The sequence below is a fragment of the Carassius gibelio genome, chromosome B18, assembly GCF_023724105.1.
Source record: "Carassius gibelio isolate Cgi1373 ecotype wild population from Czech Republic chromosome B18, carGib1.2-hapl.c, whole genome shotgun sequence".
NCBI classification, from domain to species: Eukaryota; Metazoa; Chordata; class Actinopteri; order Cypriniformes; family Cyprinidae; genus Carassius; species Carassius gibelio.
Window position 1 is genome coordinate 8671223 of NC_068413.1, and position 24499 is coordinate 8695721.

At 36.8% G+C, this 24499-nt stretch overlaps 1 protein-coding gene across 1 annotated transcript; it reads left to right on the plus strand.

Annotated features, from left to right (window-relative positions):
• Positions 1–6822: 6822 nt before the first annotated feature.
• On the plus strand, positions 6823–11999 carry cbln1 (cerebellin 1 precursor). The gene is made up of 3 exons (XM_052581667.1): positions 6823–7413; positions 7835–7954; positions 10889–11999. Exons 1-3 carry the CDS (start codon positions 7159–7161, stop codon positions 11084–11086), a joined length of 573 nt encoding a protein of 190 aa, XP_052437627.1. The 5' UTR covers positions 6823–7158; the 3' UTR covers positions 11087–11999.
• The last annotated feature ends 12500 nt before the right edge of the window (positions 12000–24499 follow it).

A 24499-nucleotide genomic window follows, 5' to 3' on the forward strand; every position in this document is an offset into this window, starting at 1 on the left:
ACTGCTTATTAATTAACTCCAAGTTAACAATTAATCCTGTATTCATACGCTGCTGTTTTACACTGTACATTCCTAAACCCTGAGTTAATGATCTTGTTTTCATGTTTGTGGTGCAGTATTACTAATTGGACAAACGCAGCACACGACCTGTTTACATAATGGTTCTAACATTGTGCATACTTATTGCCACCTTATTTATGCCGTACGAGTGGATACGGCCATTTAAATTGAAGGTGTCTGGCTTCTGGTGTCATCCACTTACAGCTAATTTCAGCTGTACATAGCATTTCGTTTTGCAGTTTAGTATTGCAAACTGGTATTTTCTTACCATATTATTTTAATGCATTGTCTTAATTATAAGCACACTGGTTTGTAGTGCAAACTGTCCGTTTTCAGTACTTTGTTATTCTTCTCGTTATATCCCTACATCGGCTAATGAAACAGAGGTTTCCTGAATGGACTTTTGGGACTGTAAAACAAAAAGTTAAATGGTCTTTTCTTCACTCCAGTTGACACCTTTTGACATGTTTCCTCTCAATGCTCATACAGTTTATTCGCGATGTTTCTGTGACTGTCAAAAGAGGCATGGGATCGGGTGTCTGTTACACACCTAGTTGTAACATTTTAACAATGCATCATTTCACACTGTATAAGTTTGTAAAAAGCAGTCCTAGCTCTGTTACAACTGTGAAATGTTCCAGGGGTCAAGAGCTGGGTTTAGATCAACAATAACCCAGGGTTAGTAGGCTATAAAAATCCGTCTTAGCTTGTTAGTTTGTATTTTTAATGATGTTATTTTTTTTTCTCTCAATAACATCTTGAGGTCTCAGATATGGCTATGAGCATCTATACAGGGATCTGGAGTCTTTACCAGCACCATAACAGAGGTAAATACTCCTTTTATAGTCATTTTCCTATTATGTGACTTGCTCTTTTCACTTGCCTGTTTTTCTCTCCCATTCCCAAACTCTCTCTCTCAGGAGCATCTTCTCTCTCTCCCACTTTAGTTTCCTTCTTTCCTATCCTCCATCTGCCTCCTATCAGGCTGTCTCTCTTTATTACAGACCGCCTGCGTCTCTCACCTTGTCCCCTGAAAACCCCGCCTCGCGAATTAGACCCAAAGAGAGACGGAGTGACTGAACAGCAGAACCGATAGAGGACCGAGAGAGCGGCCAAAACCAGCGAAAGTGATGACAGGTTATTTTTCACCAGCCCTCCCTAGACAGCGCAATGCTGTTTTCTCTTCTCCTTTGACACATGGAAGATTTAATCGAGCCATCTCTGGGCGGCCCTTCCTCTCCTGTAACCAAATGAATGCCATGATTACAAACGTTACAGGCGGAGGGGGGTCTGGAGGCCTCTGTGCCAAAAAAAGGCCAGAGCAGCAGATTCACCAGGCTCGGCAGGGTGATTCAGAGTGTGTGTGGGTGCACACGTGCGGACTTGCTTGCATGTAAAACATTGCCTTTATTGTTATGGAGGTTTATTGTTTGTGCGCCAGGTGGGAGACATCTTGAACTATAAAAGTAAATCGTACACCGAGGACTCGCATGCCGCTGCTTTTAATGATTATTCTAATGGCCTCCCTCCTCATCTGAATTTCTCCTCCCTTCCTCTCATCCTCTTCTGAAGGAGAACCGCTTTGACTAATATTACATGTAGCAGGGCACAGGCATAGCTTTCTATTTTTATATACTATGACATATGAGTCATAACAAGTTTATGGTGCTGTATACTAGAAATTATACCATGTTGGTTTCTCTGAGAGACTCCTTAACCTGATGTATAATTGTTGTAACACATCAAAAGATGGCACAACCCTTTCCATTCATGCAATTACAATAGTTGGTGGAGATTTTCAAAGTGATTTAGTGGTTTCTGCAGTTTTGCCCCTCAAGGAGTCTTGTGACTGTCTCTTTAAGAGTCAAGTGAGTCCTATATCACTGCATGCAATATTTATTCTATTCCACTGCAAAGCCTTAATGGTTATTTTCCCAGCCAGCTGAGTGCACCATAACTCCAGTGCAAAGCAGCAGGGAACATGGAAATCAGAGGGATATTTTATGTTTAGATAAGAATGTCTAATCTGAGAATGCACTTGGATAAAAGCCTCTCATACGCTCATGATGCTGTGACTGCGCAGTTTTATATTTGTAAACTCTGATTAAGGCGATGATTTTTCTGATTTTGACTGAAAACACACAATTTGAATAATTTAACCTTATTGTCACTGGCTTAGAAAGCAATGCATTCATTATGTTAAGTGTTCAGTGTATGCCTATGTCTTTTTTTAACTTGATTAGGATTGTACCATCAGGGTTGTAAAAATTTATGCAAAATTTAGAACTGAATCTCTCTCATTCTCCCTGCCCAAGCAGTCACAGTTTGCTTCCCGAACTTTAATTTTCTAGATAGTTATTTTAATTTCCATTAATTGTAATTGTGCTTCCTTACATTCAAAATCGAATTGCAATTCTAATTCTTGTTTGCTACCAAAATTCAAAATCAAATTCTGAAGGTTAAACAACCATGCATACCTTTCCCTTGACACATAATAAATAGTTTAAAGCAGTGACACCGATGTACACCTTCCCTGTTTGTCCTTGTGCGTCCCCATTGGAGTGGACTCCAGCCAAACTCTTTTAAAATCATATTATCGAATCGCCTACAAGACAGAAACTATATTTCTGACGAGCCATCAACAGACCACAAATAACAGACTAATGTGATTTGTCAAATTGCATTTACAAAGCTTTACATTTTTGATTGGATTACCCCCAGCAAAAAATTGGTTGCAGTCCTCTCCTAATCAAGTTAATCGTCACTTTCACCCCAAAATTAGTCAAATGAAAAGAGAACAAGGTTCATTAAATATACAGTGAGCTAACCTCAAGTTTAAATGTGATTAGTATCAATCTTTCATTTCAGAAAGGAAAACAAGCTTGCAGATATATCAGTTATGCCTCCCAATCCTGTTTGGAATCGAAAACAGTTTAGCTCGGAGGATTATTTGCAGTCAATTGAATCTGGATTTAGTTTCAAAACTGCAAAGCCAAGGCACCTCTATGAGAAGCTTGCTTTTTTGTTCCCCATAAACAAAAAATAACTAAAGAATGCTTGGAGTTATGGAGGCTCTCAGGGAAAACATGTCATTTGCAAGGTGATAAATATTTTAGTGCGCTAATTACTTTGGTTGTTAACTTCTCCTTTTGAGAACTGAAGTGTTTGCATGCTAATTGTTCTTTAATGACTGTGTACCGGGTAGTCTTACTCTGCTGGGAGGGATATATACTTACCTTGATTTTCTTTTTCTCATCATTTAGACAGACATGCGTTTCGTTATTATGTACTAGAGGTGTTTTCTCGCACTAGCAGCCAGGCATTACGAGCCAGCTGGCACCAGCGCACACACCGTCACGCCCAACATGTCACTGACACACCTCTCTATCTCTCTCTCTCTTTGTATTTCTTTATTTACACCATTCTCGCTTCATGATGCAGGGAGATGGAAGCACCTTAGGCAACAGAATGATGCAACAAGACCTGCGGGATGTGGAGTGTGACAGGACATTCCTCACAGGGAAGCTGTCACAAGACAACATCTGTCCTGACGCTCCACTAACCTGGCTTTCATTGTTGATCTACAGCATCAGGCGACTGTCACATCTATCTATCTATCTATCTATCTATCTATCTATCTATCTATCTATCTATCTATCTATCTATCTATCTATCTATCTATCTATCTATCTATCTATCTATCTATCTATCTATCTATCTATCCATTTTTCTGTTTGTTTTTCTGTCCATCTATATATTTATCTTTCTATACTGCAGGGCCATTTGACCTCCAAACATGATGTGTATTATGGAATCCAAAGAGTAAAATTTTTGTCTCATCTGACCAAACAATATTCTCCCAGTATTTTACAGGTTTGTCTAAATGTTGTGCAGCAAACTTTAAACAAACTTCAACATGCTTTTTCTTCAGCAATAGAGCCTTGTGTGGTGAGTGTGCATACAGGCCAGGGCGGCTGAGTGCATCACTTATTGTACTTATTTTCATTGAAACAATTGTACATGCTAACAAGTGATCCTTGGCTTTTAGACAACTCAGTGGCCGGTTTATGGTGAAATTATGTTCTTTCCATTTCGGGATTATGGCCCCAGTAGTGCTCACTGGAACATTTAGAAGTATAGAAATCAGTTTTGTAACAATAAGGTTGTGAAGGTCTTGAGTCTTGACTCAAGACCTTTGTCAAGGTCTTGAGAAAGCTCTTTACTTTTACTTTTAACATTTGTTTGGTGAAAATTTTCTTGTGTGACACATTGGTCATGAGACACCTTTGTATAGACCATCAACTGGGACTAAACCATTTAATATTAATTAATATTAATTTTCACTAACTAGGGCAGGATTGCTTTCTAATTATTGATAGATTTCAGCTGGTGTCTTGGCTTTCAATGCTTTTTCGCACCTCTCTTTCTTAATGTGTTCAATACTTTTTCCCTTGGTCATTCAACTTAGTTTCTGAACTTATTTATTTAGCTTTCTTTATATGTATGGATTACTTGGATTGTTACCGACATCTGTCGAAAATTTCATGTCAACAGCACCTTTAGAAATACATTTACTGAGAAAAATGGTGACATGTTCAATATTTATTTTAATAAGTATTAGTATAAAATAAGTATTGAACATGGTTGCATGTACAAGAGTTGCACTGAACACTGAACATCTCAACACCTCTTCTTTAGAACATTTCTTTTGATAAAGTGAATAGGTGTCTTGCTTACTGCAGACCAGCATGCTGTCCGCTCCTGTTGCGATATAGCGGTGAGATATACAGGTGGTGAGATACTGTTTATTCTCTTTATTCTCTTTGTATACATTGGTGTGCCCACAACAATCTCTGTGACTCAACAAATATATATATATATATATATATATATATATATATATATATATATATACATATATATATATATATATATATATATATATATATATATATATATATATATACATATGTATGTGTGTGTGTGTGTGTGTGTATAGATCACTCAGCTTCAGGTCTGATACTGAAAAAAAAAAAATTGTTCTCCTTGATAGGATGGCATCTATTTTAATGAACTCTTCAGCTCAACTCACGTATTCTCTCCTATGCTTTGTTGTTGCTGTTTCTTTCAAATGTCAAGCTCGTCCTCTGTTCTTGTTTAGCTCGCCATGTCTCTTTTCCTGCTAAAACCTGCTCAGTGATCTCATTTATTAAATGTCATGTAGGAACTGCGCTGGCGCAGAATGAGTGCTGTCAGAAAAATGAGAGTCGCGCGGGCCTCAGACGCCACATCCCATCAACATGTTCAAACTCTGGGCGAAATATTTTGAGCAACAGCATACGCTCCTTAGATTTTGTGGCATATATATCCTAAGCAGGCTTTCCCATGTATTCACAATGCATAATTCATGAGAAAAAATGTGCTTAAGATTGATGGAGTTATATTATGTCAGTATATTACAGTCAGCTGAAAGTGTAATATGATATTGATTTCTATTGAATTAACTGAAAGAGTTCCATTAGTGTTTTACATTTGTATACAATTATTTTAAATGTAAAATAGAAAGCTCTCATCCGTGGTTGCCAGAACTTCACAGCAAAAAATCAACGTTTCAAGCGTTATGGGAGGGATTGTGCCTCTGTATTTTACATTTCACAACTATGGACTATATACTATATCATTAACTGATATTAACTTACCAACGTACTGTAGGCTACTTGAACAATTCAAATCTGTTTTGTGGAATATAGCAGATTGTAGAATGTTAAATAGACTAATGATAACCGCCATAATTGAACAGGTGTTTAAACAGAAGGCCACATTACGACTTGCGTTAATCAAAAACGGATTTTTTTTTATATGAAATATAACCAAAAATAGGCCCATACACCACAGTATTATGAAACACCACCAAGCTTTCAAATAAAATAATTCAACATAGGCTACAACTAAGTCAAAACATGTAACACCCTAATAAACGTAAATTATTGCAAAATTATAGCCTAATAAAATGCGACGCGAAATCTCTTGCAGGGAAGTCTTTGCTATTTTCTACCAGGAATGTATTATTTATTTATTTATTTGTCTAAAAACAAAACATAGTAGACGAAATGTCATTTATTGTTAAATGTTAATAAAATGTTAATGCAAATGAAGTAGGCTACATGGTAATTATTAATTCTACGCCCCCCCCCCCCCCATTTCTCTTTTTTTTAATACAGTGAAATTACATTTACATTTCATAAGTTTACCAATTAACACGTATTTGCTGTAGCATCATTTTTTCTGTTAAAATAACTTTTTTAATACAATAGTCCTCCCGGCTTAAAGCTGGCTTGTCCATCTGTAGAAGAATGTCTAACCATCACGGTTCTCGTGAAGTGTCCTTTTCTCAGCAATAGGTGTCCGACAGTGAGCAAAAACAACTTTGTGAACTTCTTCCTCCCGGCGTTCGTGAAGACAACCTCCGCTGAGTTTCCTCGCGCTCACAATCCATTCATCTTGAGTAACATTTTAACATGACACGGAAGAACAAATCGCGTCCTTGTGTCCGGTAGAACGATGACAAAATAACGCGCCCCCATTTTCCGAGGATCGGGGTGTCATCCCCTTCTGTCTGCTGAGTAGGGTCCACCTGTAAGATACTTCTTTTGAGGGGTGGGACCCCATTGACGCTGTCACGAGAAGAGGCGGTCCGTGCACTGGCTTGGAAAAGGATTGGAAAAGTAAAAACCGTCTCCTGCGCTGATTGGGGGTCCGGATGGGAGAGCGAGGAGGGCGGGAGGATTGCGCTCACGAGCCTTTGTGTTTCACTTCTAATATCTCACATATCAATAATTGAGCGCGCGAGCAGACGGACCCCACGCGCTATGTATTCTACTGCGCGCGAGCTCGGTAAGGGCCTTGATCCGCTTTCATTCGGCTCTTCCACTACGGACTGAGACAGGAACGAGGGGAAAAACTGTTGTAGTTTTGACTTTAACTGTTTGGAAGGACTTGGTTTTACAGTGAGGACAGGTTTGGAGTGGTTTTGGTTTGGGATTTGAACGCGCCGCGTCTTTGCGAGAAGACTGCTGTTAGGTGCGGAGTGAAGTTGGCATGATGTTGACGTTGGTGCTAGGCGCAGTGTGGTTAGTGTGTCATGCATACGCACAGAACGAGACAGAACCCATCGTGCTGGAGGGGAAATGCTTGGTCGTGTGCGACTCAAATCCCACCTCGGATCCCACTGGGACGGCTCTTGGGATATCGGTGCGCTCGGGAAGCGCCAAAGTGGCTTTTTCCGTGGTGAGGAACACGAACCACGAGCCGTCGGAGATGAGCAATCGAACAATGGTGATCTACTTCGATCAGGTACATTTTCACTCTGGAAATGGGCACTTCTTTTGTTTGATGTTACTTTTTACGCGTTCTCCGGTTGGGAATTGCCGGAGGGTTTTTGTTTCATTATTACAAACTTGATCACAAAATCAAAGAAATATCATAGCAATTAAACATTTAAGTGATATATGTAGTCTGGGGAGGTGTCACATTTCCTTCTACTTCGTAAAAGGTCAATTACAGGCTAATGGCTTTCAATTATATCTAATAACCGTGAACTTCTTTTTCGAGTCATAAAACTATTCTCTATTTGCTCTTGTATATGAATCACGAAATGCTTTAAACGGTTTGCTGCTCTTTTGTAAAACTTCAAGTAAGAGACAAAATTTAAAGTAAAAAGATGCGATATTACAAATTATTTGACTTCCATTCTGATGTCTGCATCTTCCTTTAGGTACTTGTGAACGTTGGTAAAAGTTTCGATGAGGAAAGGAGCAATTTCTTCGCCCCGCGCAAAGGGATATACAGTTTTAATTTCCACGTAGTGAAAGTGTATAATCGTCAAACGATCCAGGTAAGTGCTCATACCTTTGTGCTCACCAGTGTCTGAAGTGTTCTGTGGTGCGAATGAGACCGTAAAGTGTGTGACGAAATGTTACACTGTTAGAAGCCTAGATAGGAACGCTTTGTTTTATTCCCTCAATTAGCACAAGATTAACAACCAGCCAAAAATATTGGCGCATAGACAAGACTGGCGCGTGTTCAGGACCATGGACAGAGAACGCGCGTGACAGATTCGCCGCCTGTTTTTGTAGAAGTCTGCACAGCACAAATAGCCTAATGAAATAATTATATATATATATTATAATATATTTATAGATGCGATGCGTATAAATATATAGGCTGTATTTGGTTAATTAATGCGCAGTCGCTGTTTTGTCTCTCAGAGGATTTACATTTACATCCCGTTATTCCGCTCTGATCGAAGACTGATTTTAGAAGTCAGTCAAATCACACATTTCCCTATTCATGTCTGAAATGCACTGAAACACTGACTAATTAAAGACAATGCTGTGTATACGACACAAACCAATATCGAAACCAAAGCTCTCACCTACAGAATCATTAAATAAGGGCAAATATTAAAAGAGCAAGCACTTTAATATTCTTGTAGTGCAGGGCTTATTTAAATTTTAGTTAAATTTAAGTTTTTCTACCGTGCCCACAGGAATTATAAGAAGTATGTTCGTAACTTATACATTTATTCACCTTTTTTATCAGATGCAATAGTTTTGCGCACAATCAGGTCGAGATTATGGGCTTATAGGGTGTGCTGTCCATTAAGTGTGAAAGGCCAGACTTTTGAGGACAGAACAGTGTTTTCAAATTATTCTTTTAAAACAAAAGGATTGTTCTAATAATGCTTGGTTACTAATTCATCACTAACTAATTATAACTAGTTTGTAATTAATGTGTCCAGACAAAGCAAAAAAATAAAAAAATAAATAAAATAAAAATAATATATATATATATATATATATATATATATATATATATATATATATATATATATATATATATATATATATAATATTTAAGCATATCATCTTGGACAGATAATTTTTTTAATTCAACTCCATCCTTATTTTGGCTGGAGTAACACAGTTGACAATGTGTTAAATGCTTTGTTTAGCTGATAGAATAAATATTTTCTTTGTTCTTCTATATACACTTCACACTTAGTACTTCAAAGAAAACATGAATTCCACTCTGTTGATCTGAGAGGGAGGAGCAGGCCTATCTATTAGCATGCAGAACATATGATAAACACACACACACACAAACACACAGTGATCTGAAAGGCTTCATAAATAATCCAGCAACACACACAGTATCTGTATGGATCTCTGACTTGTCTGGAAGTAAAACTGCATGCTTTGGGTGTACATATATTTTAGCTATTTTATAGCAAAACCCTGGTCATATCCCTATAGTACATTTTCTATTGTGGTAGAGTAATGTACTTAAATCCTCAAAGGACAAGTCTATCTGACAACACTGGAGTCTGATGGACAAAGTTTTTAAAATTCTGGTCTGGTTAGGTGTCGAAATCAAGGAATGGCATTGTCTATTTAAAATTCTAGTCAGTTGTTTTCATTATAAGTTAATTGTATCATAAAACTCACAAACATGATTTAGTTAATGCATATTTTGTAAGCTTTGTGGATACTGACACAGACTGAGGAGTCAGGCTCAATGAGAGGCAAAGTGTCACAGAAAGTTCTTCTTATGCAAAGCTTGAAGCAACACTTTTTCACAGACAAAGCAGCAGACAGCCACGCATTTGAATATTGATTGCAGATATACTGCCCATATTTTGTGGAGCACAGTTCTCTTTGAACTCACAGATGTGACAGACGGTAATTAAGAAAATTACTCTCTGACCTAAAATAATGACCCTGTGAATAGATATGACAAAGGAGGAGGAAATATTTTGTCGTCACTCGTGCCCAACCATTATGTATGACTGAGACAGGCGAAGGGGGAGAGAGAGAAAGAGAGAGAGAGAAAGAGGGGGGTTGTCCTCCATCACTCCACTGCGTCATTTGGACAGGAAGCTGTCTGTTGGTTCTGTTAAATGCAGCATTAAATTGTGTTAAGATCCGTTCGCATTCTGACATCTCATTTTGGGTTCATCCATACAATGGTCCATTTATATGTTTTACATGTTCTTGAAGAATGAGGATAGAATTAGAATTACAGGGCCTTAAAGCTGGATGTTTGTTTTTTGAAAGGTGAAAGGGAGCCGAAAAAAATGGTATAGAGTGCATGATGATATTCTCGTGATTCTGGGAACAAATGCATTGAGTCATGAAGGTTTGTTAGTGGTGAGACTTTTGTGGCTTTTTATCTCTGTGTAGTGGTTTGTGTAGCAGTGATTTTTTTTTCATATTGATAATGATAGCATCTAGTTTCGTCTATCTGATGGTCACACACAACATTCAAAGGTGCCTTTCCAATAATCTCAAGCTCATTCCTCACAGATAGATCTTTTGCCGTATCAAATGTCATTTTTGCTCTTCTTCTGACTCTGTCTGAAGATGGCTGGCATAGGAAAACAGACACAAATAAAGCAATGTGCCATTTTCATTTCCTCTGGCAAAAGCCAATAAATGCTTTGATCAACTTTTATGATTTCATGGGTAGCTGCCTACTGTATTATCAAGGGACTTATCAGCGTGCAAAAGAAAGGGAACAAACATATATAGATTATGCATATTATTGTTATTTAGGAGATTAAAACTGCCTTTGATTTATACTAATAACATTGCCCCATTGGGATTTTGTATGCTTTTTTTGTTCAGCTGAGCAATACCTGCTTCGTTATTTAAATACAAAATTTTTCATTTTCTTAAAGCAAAATTAGACCGACAAAAGAAAGTACGAGCTTACGTCCTTTTGCACTATTGGGATTTGACCAGCTAATCTATATGCTTCTATGTTCCAGGTGAGCCTGATGCACAATGGCTGGCCAGTGATCTCCGCCTTCGCCGGGGATCAGGACGTCACACGTGAAGCGGCCAGTAACGGCGTTCTGATTCAAATGGAGAAAGGTGACCGCGCCTACCTCAAGCTGGAGCGAGGCAACCTGATGGGCGGCTGGAAGTACTCCACCTTCTCCGGCTTCCTGGTCTTCCCTCTGTAGAGGAGAGGCACGCCACGGAGGGACTATTGCTCTTTAGCTCGCCGGCTTGTGGGAGATAGAAGGGATAAGAGGGCAGATAAGAGATAGAATAATAGTGAGAATGTAAAGAAAACGTATAGGAAAATTTAGTGTGGCAGGCTCTCAGTCGCACTCACTTTGCTCTGCTGCTTGACTTCAGCTCTGGACAGCCAAAACTTTTTTTTTTAATTATCCTTATGATAATTGAAATAATATGGAAAGAAAGCATACCGAGGACCGTAGCCCTTCCCACCCCCCTCTTACTCATCCCATCACAATCAACCCTCAAATGTCTTCATCTGCTTTGAGGATTGTCCTTCAAGAGCCCAGACCCCCATTTCACACTGGTCACATCTTTGTATATTCTATCCATACGTACATACTGTGAGTCTTAAATGCCATTGTCATTCCTCTCAGTTCAGTCGCCCCTTCTTTTCTGGCTTCCTCCAGCTCACCCTTTCTTGTTTCTGAGAGGGCGTCTTTGCTCTGTCATGACTGAAGGATCTCTGAATCCCCACGAAAAGACTGCATACTGGATATATACATATATAAATACATAAAAAAAAGTTTCTATATGATTATGATATACTCAACACCTAACTGAATCTCGTCGACTCTCTGTATTTCTGTATTTCAATGTTAATACTTAGTGATTGTGTGTGGATTTTCAGGCTGCTGTCCAACTACCAATGCTTCTTGTTTTTGTTTCGGTAAAACAAATGTGGCTAAGATGAAACTATATCAGAAATACTATAAAGTACGAAGTTTTATTATCACTGATTGTAAGATATATGTGAATATTTAGCAGACAAAATCCTCCCTTTTAATCAATTAACCATTGTTTTTTTTTTCTTCTTCTTTGATTCAATAAAAATTAAATGGTACTTTTTCTTAATCTGATTCTGTGCTTTTGAAATTTTAAGATTGTCGCCTACAGGTTTTAGAGAGCTACAGACACAAATCATTTCACTAAAATGATTCCTGACAAAGCTCTATGTGTGTGTGTGTGAGTGCCACAGAGACGCAATGACACACTCTCAGTGTGTCTCATTGTGCTCTCTCATGATGTAGATATGCTTGGCTGGTCTCTCTCTCCCCGTCTCCGTCTCTTTCTCTCTCTACCGGGTGATTGGGGCCTCTCTCTGCTGCACTCAAGGCTCTAATGAGCTCCTGGGGGGAAATTAGCACTTGCATAATAAGCAAACCCCACTGTTTACACAAAAATCATGTTGCGTGTACATCTTTCCTACTCTTTATTTATTTTAATTTTTTTTTTTTCATTTTTACTTTTGCTTTGTCCTTGAGGCATTTCATACCATGAAAGGGATTTTTAATCGATGTGAGTTTTGGCTTCATTTGATGACAGTCTCCATCATCCCATATTTATTTTAGCTGTACCATGCACAAGAGCTTTAACCAAACTAAAAATACCCATAATTGGACAGAAAGGTTGAAATCGAGTCATATTTGTATTTGCATAATAACAAACACAAAAATGGAACCAGAGATGAACCCTCACCCTATTCTTCCAACACAGCAGCAGGAGCTCAGCATTCTGACAGGCGACGCTCACCTCAGCACATTATAACGCTATCTCTTCACAATGCCAAAAAATTAGTTTGAGGGCCCTCTCAAGAAAACTTGCTGCTTCAGTGCTCACCGTTCTGAGGATATGAAGAGGGTGAATAGACAAGTGTTGAGCTGTGAAATGTTAACACAGCACCATAAGAGCCGTAGTGTCCCTGCTGGCCTGCGCCCAGACAGTACAGGCCCGTTTAAAACCACTCATTAGTGTCTGCACGCATATCATTTGTCTGAACAGAACTATGGAATGAGAGCTGAAGGGCATGTAGGAAGTGAAGAGGAAAATGGATCGAGAAAAAGAACAAATTTACTTAGGCTGAGTGGTAATTATAACATGTTGATGTTTAAGTGCAATGCATATTTTCAATTTGTGTAGTTATGATTCAAGATCAGTCTTTACCATTGTTTGAATATTGCATTATATATTAAACAGAGGCTACACAGTTTCCTAACCCTGCAACACTTTATATAAAATTATAGTCAGAAAATAGAACAGTATAAAAGGAAATCTATGAGAAAAGGTCTTTGATGATTATTTGAAACATTAGGCTTTTATAGCCCATATTAAATAGTAAGAAAATGAAACTCACACATAAGAAAAACAAAATCAAAACTAAGCAAAAATATGCTGTTATGTGCAGTAGTTATTTATATGGCCAAAAATGCCATTTAAATTAATGAGATTATTATAACACTGTAACAGACTATACTTCTATATCTCGCATATAAATATTATTTGTCACTGTATGTAATATTATGTTTAATGCTCTGTAGTTTTCATTGTAGGGGGCAAAACAAAAAATGCAATCTTTACTGAGAGATACAGATAAAAACAGAAAAGAAAAACAAGACAAGAGAAGCCTGCTGTATCATATTTGATATCTACTGTGAACATACTTTTTGTTTCTTACAAAATATAATGGATAATCAAGTTGTATCAAATATTATAGGCTACAGTAGTGTATCAGTGCATAAACTTTTTCTTTACCTGAGTAAGGCGCACTACACACTGAACTCATAGGACTGACCGACATTTATTAGACTCTTAAATCAGCCATAAAATAAAAGTCATCAGATAAAATATAAAATCATTCATCTGGATTTATGTCGGCGTGTGAGCGCAGCGTTATGGAGTGGGTCGCGCGAGACGCGCCAAATGCTCCACACTGTGGCACGTGCCAGGTGCCTGTCCGGGCACGAGCCTGGTGCCGTTGACTGGAGGAAGGCACGTCATCCATCTCTCCTGCTCTGACTAGATTCCCAGAGACCTAGGCCTTGCTCATTACTGCAACGCTAGAGCGACCCATAACGACGAAAATCAGCCATATGGTGTCTCTCCTGGAAGTGAGTTCATGTTAAAGATTGATAGAGGGGTAGATTGAGGTAGTTACATGAACAGAGAAAAAAAGAAGGTGGATTTTTGTTGGGTGACTGAAAAAAAAAACATCAAGCCGAACCATTGTGCGACATAACGATGGCTACGGTTTCATGTACACTAATACTCAGATTAAGCAAGGAATTGGGTTGGATAAATACGTTTACGACGAACGTTTAAAGCTCATTTTAAAGCCATTTAAACGCAGCTGCATTAACCTTACTTAGATTATTAGATCAGAAATGTGATTGTTTTGACCGCCATTGTGCCATGTGTGTGTATATATATATACATATACATATATATATATTGTACCAAGCAACACACATAATTTTTATTTGCCCTATGATTTGAAGCTCATTTAGACCTTAAAATAGAAGTGTGGCTTTATTTCTTGCAATCTTTCTTTATTTTACTTATTTTACTTCTTATTTTAAAGTTTTATGTAAATTTTCCCTCTGTTTCAACAAGTGACAAAGATGCTTTAAAATTATAAATCCAGCAAAAATAAAGGCTTGCAAACATAATTGTAGAAAAAAATTATTACAAAATGGTTTTATTCAAATAATATCAGATGTTATTGCAATGCAGTAAAAGCTTTGGAAGCTCTGTCAAATGTTACCATGCTTATGGTAAAGCGTTTTCACTTGTTTGGCCTCTTTTCTACAATTTGGTGTTTGATTCTCTCCTCTTATTTTTAGAGATTTGAGATCATTTCCATTTATTCCGTAGCCTATTTATAGCCCCAAGTTTTAATGGTCTCTTCACTCTGTCTTTAGTGTGATTAAAACCACAGTACTGTACTTACAGTATGAGCATGGTATTATCTTTCACTTAATTGCAGTATTGCCTTAATCACTTGTAAATGTAAGCAGACAGATTCTAATGTAACACTGTAGGCTGTATAATAATTCAGTGAAATTTTGTACTTTTGTAGAAAAAAATCAGACAACTCAATTTGATAAGTGAAAGCTTTGCTAACTGAATAAATGGGTTGAGCATAATCTTTATCTTTCTTCTCTGTCAGACACCAAATTACTCTTTACTGGCTTTTGGCAAAGGACAACGTCTTTCTGTCCCAATGTTTGTCAACCTCGCCAATTTCAAAATCTAGCTCCTAAAACCATGGCCAGTGACAAGCAATTAGAGGACGTCTCAGTGGTAGTTATTTCCTTAAACGCTAAGGCAGAAAGAGAGGTGAAAGAGAGCAGCTATTAAAAGGGAAAGCGGTGAGACACTGCAGATTGAATTTTAATTGCCATATGAGGAACCATATTAGGAATGTTTACTCTAACTGATGTTTACTTTAACTGTGATGCTCGAAACAGGAGTGGAGTAATTATAACGGCCTCTGAAATTAAATGAACCGCCTGCTGAATTTGATTTGTGTTTTAGAAGCAAGTGACAGAGATGTTGACATCATTTTATCTGTGTTATCGGGGTTCTGAGCTCACGTCACACCAACGCTTATAATTACACAGCATCATCAACATCTGCTGCAGGTGGCTCAGTTTATGAGAGCTTGATGCTGTGAAGGGTATTTTGCTTCTAATTTGATGTTACTGTGTTATTTATCCAGAGAAGTGGTGTATTTAAGTCCAATTATGTGCTTGGTAAAAAATTCTTATAGTCTTATATCAAATGACAGATAGAGACTGTGGCCTGTGAACTTACCTTCCTCATGTGGTGTTAAATCATTCTCAAATCAGGAATATAGCTCAACAAGTGATAAAACACTTTTTAAAAGATATATTTTTTGCTTTTTGGAATTAAATCACCTTCTAGTTTAATCTCAACTCTACATCTTGACATTTGGTAAATTATTCATTTCAGGATTTTCAGTTTCATCCCTGCTTTATTTCACTGGTGTAAAAGATTGAAAGTGTTTGGTTGTAGTGGAGTCTATTATTTTTTCTCTAGACTGCCTTGACCCCATGAAATCAAATTAGGACTAGGTTTGTGGTTTTGTCGATTCATTTTTAGGTTAGTGTACTCCTAATTATTGATTCAGTTCACTTTAGCAGATAAGCACATTTGAAATATGCAATGTTTTTCTTGTGAGAGAACAGATCACATAAATTGATGGCTTGTTATGAAAAACATTTGTTATACTAAATGTAATACTGTAAATTTTACTGTAATTTTATACTGTAAAATTTATATTTCAGTGGTAAGGGAACATTATGAAATTCTACAGTAAAATACTGTTAAATGTACAAATTTAGATGAAAAAACTTAACATCAAATAATTAATAATGGAAAACCACAAAGTGCATTCCAGCAATTGCCTGTGTGACACTTCACATTTGATAGTATTTAGTTTAAAATATATATATTTTTGTTTTCATACATTTGACTTTTATTTTGCATCATTTTTGTTGAATTTTCATTTCATTCCATTTCACCATGTTTTGTATTTTTCGTGTATTATAATATGCACATTTTATATATATATATATATATATATATATATATATATATATATATATATATATATATATATATATATATATATATATATATACCTTGATACGTGTACTGTGTTAGGCTAACCGAGAATTGTCATTTGCATTTGCATTGTTGTTCTTTTGTTAGTTTTAATTGCTTTATTGTCCTTATTTGTAAGTCGCTTTGGATAAAATCCTTTGCTAAATGACCAAATGTATGTGTAAATGTATAATGTACATATTATTACCTAAGTTTATGGAAAGGCTATTTGTGATGAACTCTAATTCATTATTTTGTCCCTTTTACCTGTATTATTTTGTTGATTATCAGTATTACACAGGTAGGAAAGAGATTGTATGCTGTTAGATGGATAATTAACATTATATTGGTTAATGAAATATAGGCTCCATATTTTCCCCCTGTAAATTTAAGTTCAGTCTCTTAAAACATACAATCAAGTGAATATATTTTTACAGTAAAGTTTTGGAAACCATTTTTTACTATAAATTTCACAGGTTATTATTTTTTTTTTTTACAATCTAAGCCCTAATAGTTCATAATTAAAACACATTGGCTATTTTTTTATTTAGTATGTCCCACCCTTAACTTCCAACTGGCAGGAAACTGTGCTTGTCAGGTGATTTCATGCATGGAGATTTTTTTTAAAGGTTGTACATTTAAACAAATGTCTGAGAATAACATATTGTGGAGTAAATTGATACCAAGGTAACTTCAGTGTGAACTAAAGAACTTGTCATATTTGTTGTCAGTAAGCACTAGCTTGCTTCTGCACAGACTAGCAAGATGATGACCCCTATGACCTTCACAGTACCCTTTGTTTGTATAATTAATTATCAGGCAACTTATGTTTTTGAATTGATTTATTTTGCTCTGTTTTTATTAGGATGAATGATCAAAGGCAATTAAGTCTGTAAATATAAGCACATTTTCTGGGTTGGATGCATTTGAAACATTTCGTGCAAGATGTGATTTTGTGGTTAATGGCTTGAAGTGAATTTGGAGATTTATTGTTTCTCTAAATTTTTCCATGGGGAAATAAGATTGTGAACGGCAGGATATTGATGATGATGTCAAATGATTGAATACCAAACACTTTAAATATTTAAAATGTTAGGAACTGATGTGCAGATTGCATCACCTTTTAAAGCCAGACAATGTGTCACTTCAAGAGTTAACTGCTCTCCGCTGTAAGTCAGATGATCAGTTGGAGACCTGTCTTACTAAATGTGCTTGGGTGGTCGCTTATGTGTTCAGTTATTTAGAAAATACATCTGTTTTGTATTGGTGCTGCATGAGTTTGAACAGCAATTTTAAATTGTCATGTAATGTTATCTCTGGGGAGATTCAGATTTTCTTTCTTTCTTTTTTTTGAATAGACTTATAACAATCTTAGTAATGTTCAGGATCTCTCAGTATTTTATTTTTGCCTTCTACAACTTGTGGGCGAAAAGGCCTATTACATTAATGGGGAACAATTGAATGTTAGTGTCACAAATTATCTCAGTGAATGATATCACTGTGCAAATTAATCCCCTTCCCATAAACAACACCAGCATGCTTAAACTGAGAGCAAAAGAGAGAGAGAGAGGTTTTAATCATGCTCATAATTAGTTTATGTGCGCTTCATTTAGCTACAGTGTGCTTATCCGAGTCCTGTTGTACTGACTTTAGCAGGTTAATGTGTTTTCTGTTTACAAACAAAAAATGCAATCATCTTTGTAATCAAATTAGGCACATTTTAAGTACATACACCTAGTCTACCATCTACAACACTTAAGAAACAAAAGTGTGAGTTGAGCTGTTATCAAACATCAGCATTTAACTAAATGTATCATCATTTGCTCTTTGCTGTGTTGTGAATTTTTCTGTCTGTCTGTAGAGTTGGTGAGAATAAGAAAGGGAGTGTGGATTCAGAGAGCACGTTTTGGCTGAGTGCTGTCATAATTGGGAGGAATGACTTCGCTTTGACTGGAGCGAAAACACAAAGCACTGGAATATTACATTTATTTCCTGATGCGTTTCTAAGAGCTCTTTAGCAGCCCTTAAACTGTCACCAGGCTCAGGTTTGTCATTACTATATAGGGCTGCAAATCTACAAGTCATCAAATATGGATGCAGGAACATGGAGGGAGGGAAATTTATGTAGAGAGAGGAGAATAATTGTATGACTGCCTAAGTATTTTAGATAAGTCCTAATTACGCCACAGAAAGCAGCACAGAGGGGCGGATAAGAGGAAAGTGGGGCTCGAACGTAATGTTGCTTGTTGTTTCAAGAAGGTTACGATCTGTCGCAGTCATTTGAAGTGAATTTAATTCTCTATTGCTTTAATTGCAGATGAACTGCATTCAACCAAATTATGTTATTCTGAAAGCTCAATCTCAGTAGCATTTTGGCACCACAGATGCAGTTATCAGATGACAGTGATTTTTTTTTCTCTCCATTATTAGGGTTATTATAGTTAACTAAAACTAACAACATAAAAACTAATTTCATTTCTTAAAATAAAATAAGGTGTGTGTGTGTGTATATATAGATAGATAGATAGTATATAACTGAATTTAACTTGATGTACTAAAATAAGGTATTAAAACAAAGTAATAAAAATTACAACACACACCCAAATACTAAAACTTTAACTAAGAATGAACTCTAAATATAAAAACTATAATAGTCTCACCATGACATTATAGTAACACATTATTATTATTATTTATTGTGGTATTTATAATTTATTGTATCAAACAATTTTGGATGTATATTTGTTAAAATATTATGTTAATTGTACGCTCATATTTTGCCTATTCTTCCAGTTAGATAATCTTTGCTATCATCTACTGCTCACTTAAAGTTGATCGTAAATTGATAAAAAAAATTTTGGCCATTACTGTTAGTTCCTTTCGTGTTAAAATTCTAGTAAAATTTTTATTAAAGACTAAAAACGCTATTGTTTTAAATGTGATTAATTAGTTTAAATTAATACAGTATTTATTCATTTTTATTATTGGTCATTTATAGTTATGTAGTTCATGAAAATGATCAGCTAACTGGTATCACCCATTATCATGGCGCCTCTTTATTAACAATAAATGTTGTTGTTTGAGTGCCCTAACAAGACTTGTGTGTGGAGTGACCATTTAACATTAAGAGATCTAAGAAACCAGCATGTGTTCTTCTTTATCGGTGCTCAGTCCGAGCCTCAAATAACTGATTTCTTTTTCACCTCTTCTGCCTGTGGATGGAGGGCCGTGGACATTAGCTGTCTAGTTGCGGTGACATCGACTTCTTCATTCTCACACGTGCCAGTACAATCCGTTCCATCTCTCACTTACCTTGGTCCCCACAGCCATTGAAGATGATGAAAACTTCTCTAGTGACATTTAGTAACCTTTTCCACCAAGAGACGGGGGATGGAGATCTGAAAGACTGAGAGGGGGAGTGAGGGAGGGGCTGACATCTATACGTGGCATTCTTCTTTGTGTCACTTCGCCACGTCCTCTCCTCCTTCCCTTTTTTCAGCCCACCTCAGTCTTTGGCACTGGCCATTATAAGATGTATTGTGCGGAAGCTCTGTCCACAGTAATAGCAGCTTGTGTTTGCATGCCAGTGTGAACATGAAAGCCATTTAAAGAGAGGTAATGTCCTTAAATATCTGCTACAGAACATCAGGAACATCTCTCATAAAAGTCTGTTAACTATTATGAAGCTAGTAGTCTTGTCAAATAAGGCAGGCCTGATGTTGTCCTGGGTCCTGGGATGACATGGGCCCACTAAAGTGGCAGTGTTATACCCATTCACTAGGGTAAACTAATGTTTTGCTAGAGTTTACTAGTAAAACCCATGAACTGGGATAAATGAGTGAACAAATAAAACTTGTTGGCCATGTGTAGTCTGTAGCAAAGATGTAAAGTGTTTGAGTAAATGTAACCAATTATTGTACTTGAGTATCATTTTGGTTACTGTGTAATGACACATTATACATTTTTATGGAATCTAGCTTTTTTGATGCAGTTTATTTCTGCTACAAAAGACACGATATCTCCAAATACGTGGCACAGAAAGTTCTATATGTTAGGCATTTTGCCCTTACTCACCCAAATGTGTCAACAAGACTACTTTACGTGATAGCGGTTCTTTGGAAAGTAGTTACAGGTGAATCACAGGTGTTTTATACATGGGATGAGGATATGACTGCAGTCAGCAATGAGGCCGAAACCAGCACATCCCGTACAAGAAAGCTTTGACTTTTGAATTTTATTCATTTAATTTTTATCCATTATATTGAAGGGATATTTGACTTTTTAAGGGATATTTGTTGTTGTTGTTTTATTGTTGTAACTTGTAGCAATTTTGTTCGGTTTTAGTTTTTTTTCATAGTTTTAGAAAACTAATGTGATTGCTCTCACAGATCAACTCGTTTTTGTTACAGGTTCTCTGTGCCTTGTCTTGGACTTTTATATCACATTTATATCACTTTTTATGTCACTTTATTATATTTTTTAATGTCTTCTGTGGTATTTTTAGTCAGTTTGTAGTCCATAGTATTTAGTACCTTAGTACCTAAGGGAAAAAAAAGGTTTGTGCAGAATTCCTTATTAATTGATTGTTTAATTGATTGATTGATAAACGTTAGGTTCATGTGTTAATTCATGTCTGAATCTCTTTCAAGCAGGAACTCTCAAGCAGGCTTCACCATAATAAAGCTCATTCATTTGGAAAAATTGAGGGGCAAAGGAGTTCTGTGACAAATTCCAGACGTTTAACTCTTTATGGTCAGTCATGAACATGAACATTCAAGCATGGCATTAGAATAACATTAGAAACAGAACAAATATCTTACAGTCTTGTTGGTGGAGGTAATACAAAGTGCAAATTGTGGGTCAGGAACATAGTTTGCAAAGTTTTGCTCTTGATGCAAGATGCTTTTATGCAAAGTGACTTCCACCAGCAAGGAATAGGGAATGAAAATGTTCTGGAAATTAATTTTGTGCCTTTCAGAGGTGGTTCCACAAGGTGTTAATGCCCCACTGGAAGGGATGAATGTTTTGAATGGGAATTAAATGACCATAAAACAATGATTTTTGTCAAAAACAAGTCGCTGATTACCACCCATAAATGATGATGTTAAATATTTGTGCATATCCCCATGTGAAACAATGACCATCCAAAAAGATATGCATTACTATAACCTGACTCAGTAAAATGTCACAAATGAGAGTATTACCCATTGGAGTTCCTTTCCTCAGGCTAGTGTGAGAGTGAGTGTCCTGTTTTCATTTATAATAAATGGAAAAAGATTCTGTGCTCCTGGGACAGGAAGTGAGTAATGGCACGGAGGGCATCGCATTGAATACACAGAACCACAAGCTCAAAGAGATGCTCCTATGTGTCCTTTCACTGTCCGTCTCTTTCACTCAATCACACACACACTTGCACACACACTGGCTATTAGCAGATTAGTCAGCTGTTTTATCTGATAAAGGAACCCTATCGTGGCATGTCACAGAGAAAAGGAGAGCACAGACTTGAGCCGTGGAGGGAAACGATTTCTCAGGCACTTCTCAGCAGCTCTGCTTCCTCTGTCACACCATCACTGTTCTCCCTCATTCTACCCTAGATTTCTCCATGCCTCCTTCCTCAGTGGTTTCAGAGCAAGGTGATAAGACTTCCCAGCTATTATCCTACCAGGTTGCCCTTTTAAGCAATTTTGTGCAAGTAGCATGAATCTTAAGGTTCAAAGTCCCGTGATATTCACTCCTGCAGACCTTTCAGCTCTAGCTCAGTGATTTGATTTTTATGTCATAAATTGTATGGACATGTAAATCTGGTGCCTGTTGGTACCAGCAGGTGATGGAGTGCTGCAACCTAATTAGAAAGGAAAGGACAGTCTGGAGATTTAGCTGTTTTAAGTTCTAGATGTTTTGATGCATTTTGATGTGCTACGTAAGCGTTTAATTTTTTTGCTCTTGTTGTGTAAAATTAGGAGTAGCATATTTGGGCAACTGGTCACTCGGGATTACTGTTCATATCTGCTTAAAACCGCTGAATTTTATGCCAAAAATATTATTTATTTACAACCTCAGAATTTCTAAATGCGTTTTTTGGCTTTTCACAAATTCAATGTATTGAGTCTGCATCTCGCTCTGTTGATCCAGGTGAGTTGATAACAACATTTTATTCTGTTTGTATGAACATCTTGGACTTCATTGCTCCATATAAACCGAAGGAAAGAAAAGCCAACCCTCAACCTTGGCTAAATGAACAGACTCGTGCACTAACACAGGAATGTAGAAGAGCAGAAAGGAGCTGGAGGAAAGCTAGGTTGCAAGTTTCCTTGCAAATGCTAAGGGAAAGTCTGATAAATTACCAAAAGATGTTAAAATTTACAAAGCAAGCTACTTGTCTGATACGGTTGCTAATAACCCACCCAGCTTTTTGCTGTTATCAGTAGGCTGCTTTGTTCGAGTACAAAGATTAGATTACCTTATCATCTGCAACATGCAATTTATTTTTGGAATTTTTTGATAAAAAATAAATGAATAAATGGAATAAGAGCAAACTCTTTATCTATGGCTGCCGACCCAGTGCTAATAGAAATAACTGAAGTTGAACTGATGTCACACTCTGATGTTAGAGAGGCAATGCTCCACTTAAAGATCTTCCTGTCCTACTGAAGCAGGTGCACTGTGCAATCTTAACGAAGGTTTTGATATTGTTATCCCAAGTATCTTTTCCATTATTAATAGAAGTTTACAGAATGGTATTGTACCACTTCGCTTTAAGCAAGCTATTTTTAAGCATTATCTTGAAAAACATGTCATATGGTATTTTAAAGTGTCCTAATACTGTGTTGGAGTACCCTACAACAGGTGTAAATGCATCTAAGTTCAGAAAACATTCTAAATTTTTTCAGAATATACATTTAATATGGGAGTCATTTGCCAATGATTAGGAAACGATTTGTTCCAATCAAGTTCGGAGCAAACCCCTCCCTTCCATAAGCCTACACCCTCTGGTTGGTCAGCTGGCCAAGCCTGTTGTGATTGGCACAGAGAGGAGTCCTTGAGCCAGTTAGTGAGTGCTACCACTGACAAAGCACCTTTACATAAAACAATATAGTGCTCCAATCCATTCTTATAATGACATAAAATACAAAAACACGTATGCAAGTGAATAGTGCCCACAGCTAAAGTTTAACTGCTAAACTGTGAACACTTAAAACAATAATGGTGGGTACATTAGCAAGGCACTAATGTGACTAACTGATGAAAGAATAGATTGTTAACTAAAATATGTATACTGCAATGTTTGAAGAATGACAGACAAAAGATGATCTGCGTCTTAACTTTTAATCAGAATGCAGAACAGCTATATCACAGGTGCAGCAGTCAAACATTCGCTTGTCTCTCCCGCATTAACATTATAACTACCGGTGCAGTGAAATAAACAGCAATTTCATTATGATTATAAAGTCTGTGTGCTACACTATATTCTTTATTATTAAACGAAGTTATTAGAACAAAGTCAGTCTACATTAATCGACACATTCTTAGGAAATAGTGGATTCACAGCGAATTATAAGAACTACTTCAGTATGACAGTAATATGCTTTACTTGGAAACCTAAAACTGCACTAGGTATACATCACATATTACCACAAAAACTTGATATTTTGAGCACTCAGTTGAACATTTACACATAACGTATCAATCGTACTTACATGTTGTGGTTTGGAGAGCTTGTTAGTCCAAATTAAGAAGATTAGAAGCCAAAGAATATAAAAGATTAGAGAAGCAGTCCTTGATAAAATGACATGCACACAACAAAAGGTTTGAACTGTATTTCTGTGGTGTCCTTGAACACAGCGTCTTCTTAAAATTATGTAAAGACACTAATAGCGGAAGTTTTTGTGGGCATGTCAGACTCTGTTCGTATTTCACAGGCAAGTGGGGATTATGCAAATGTGTTA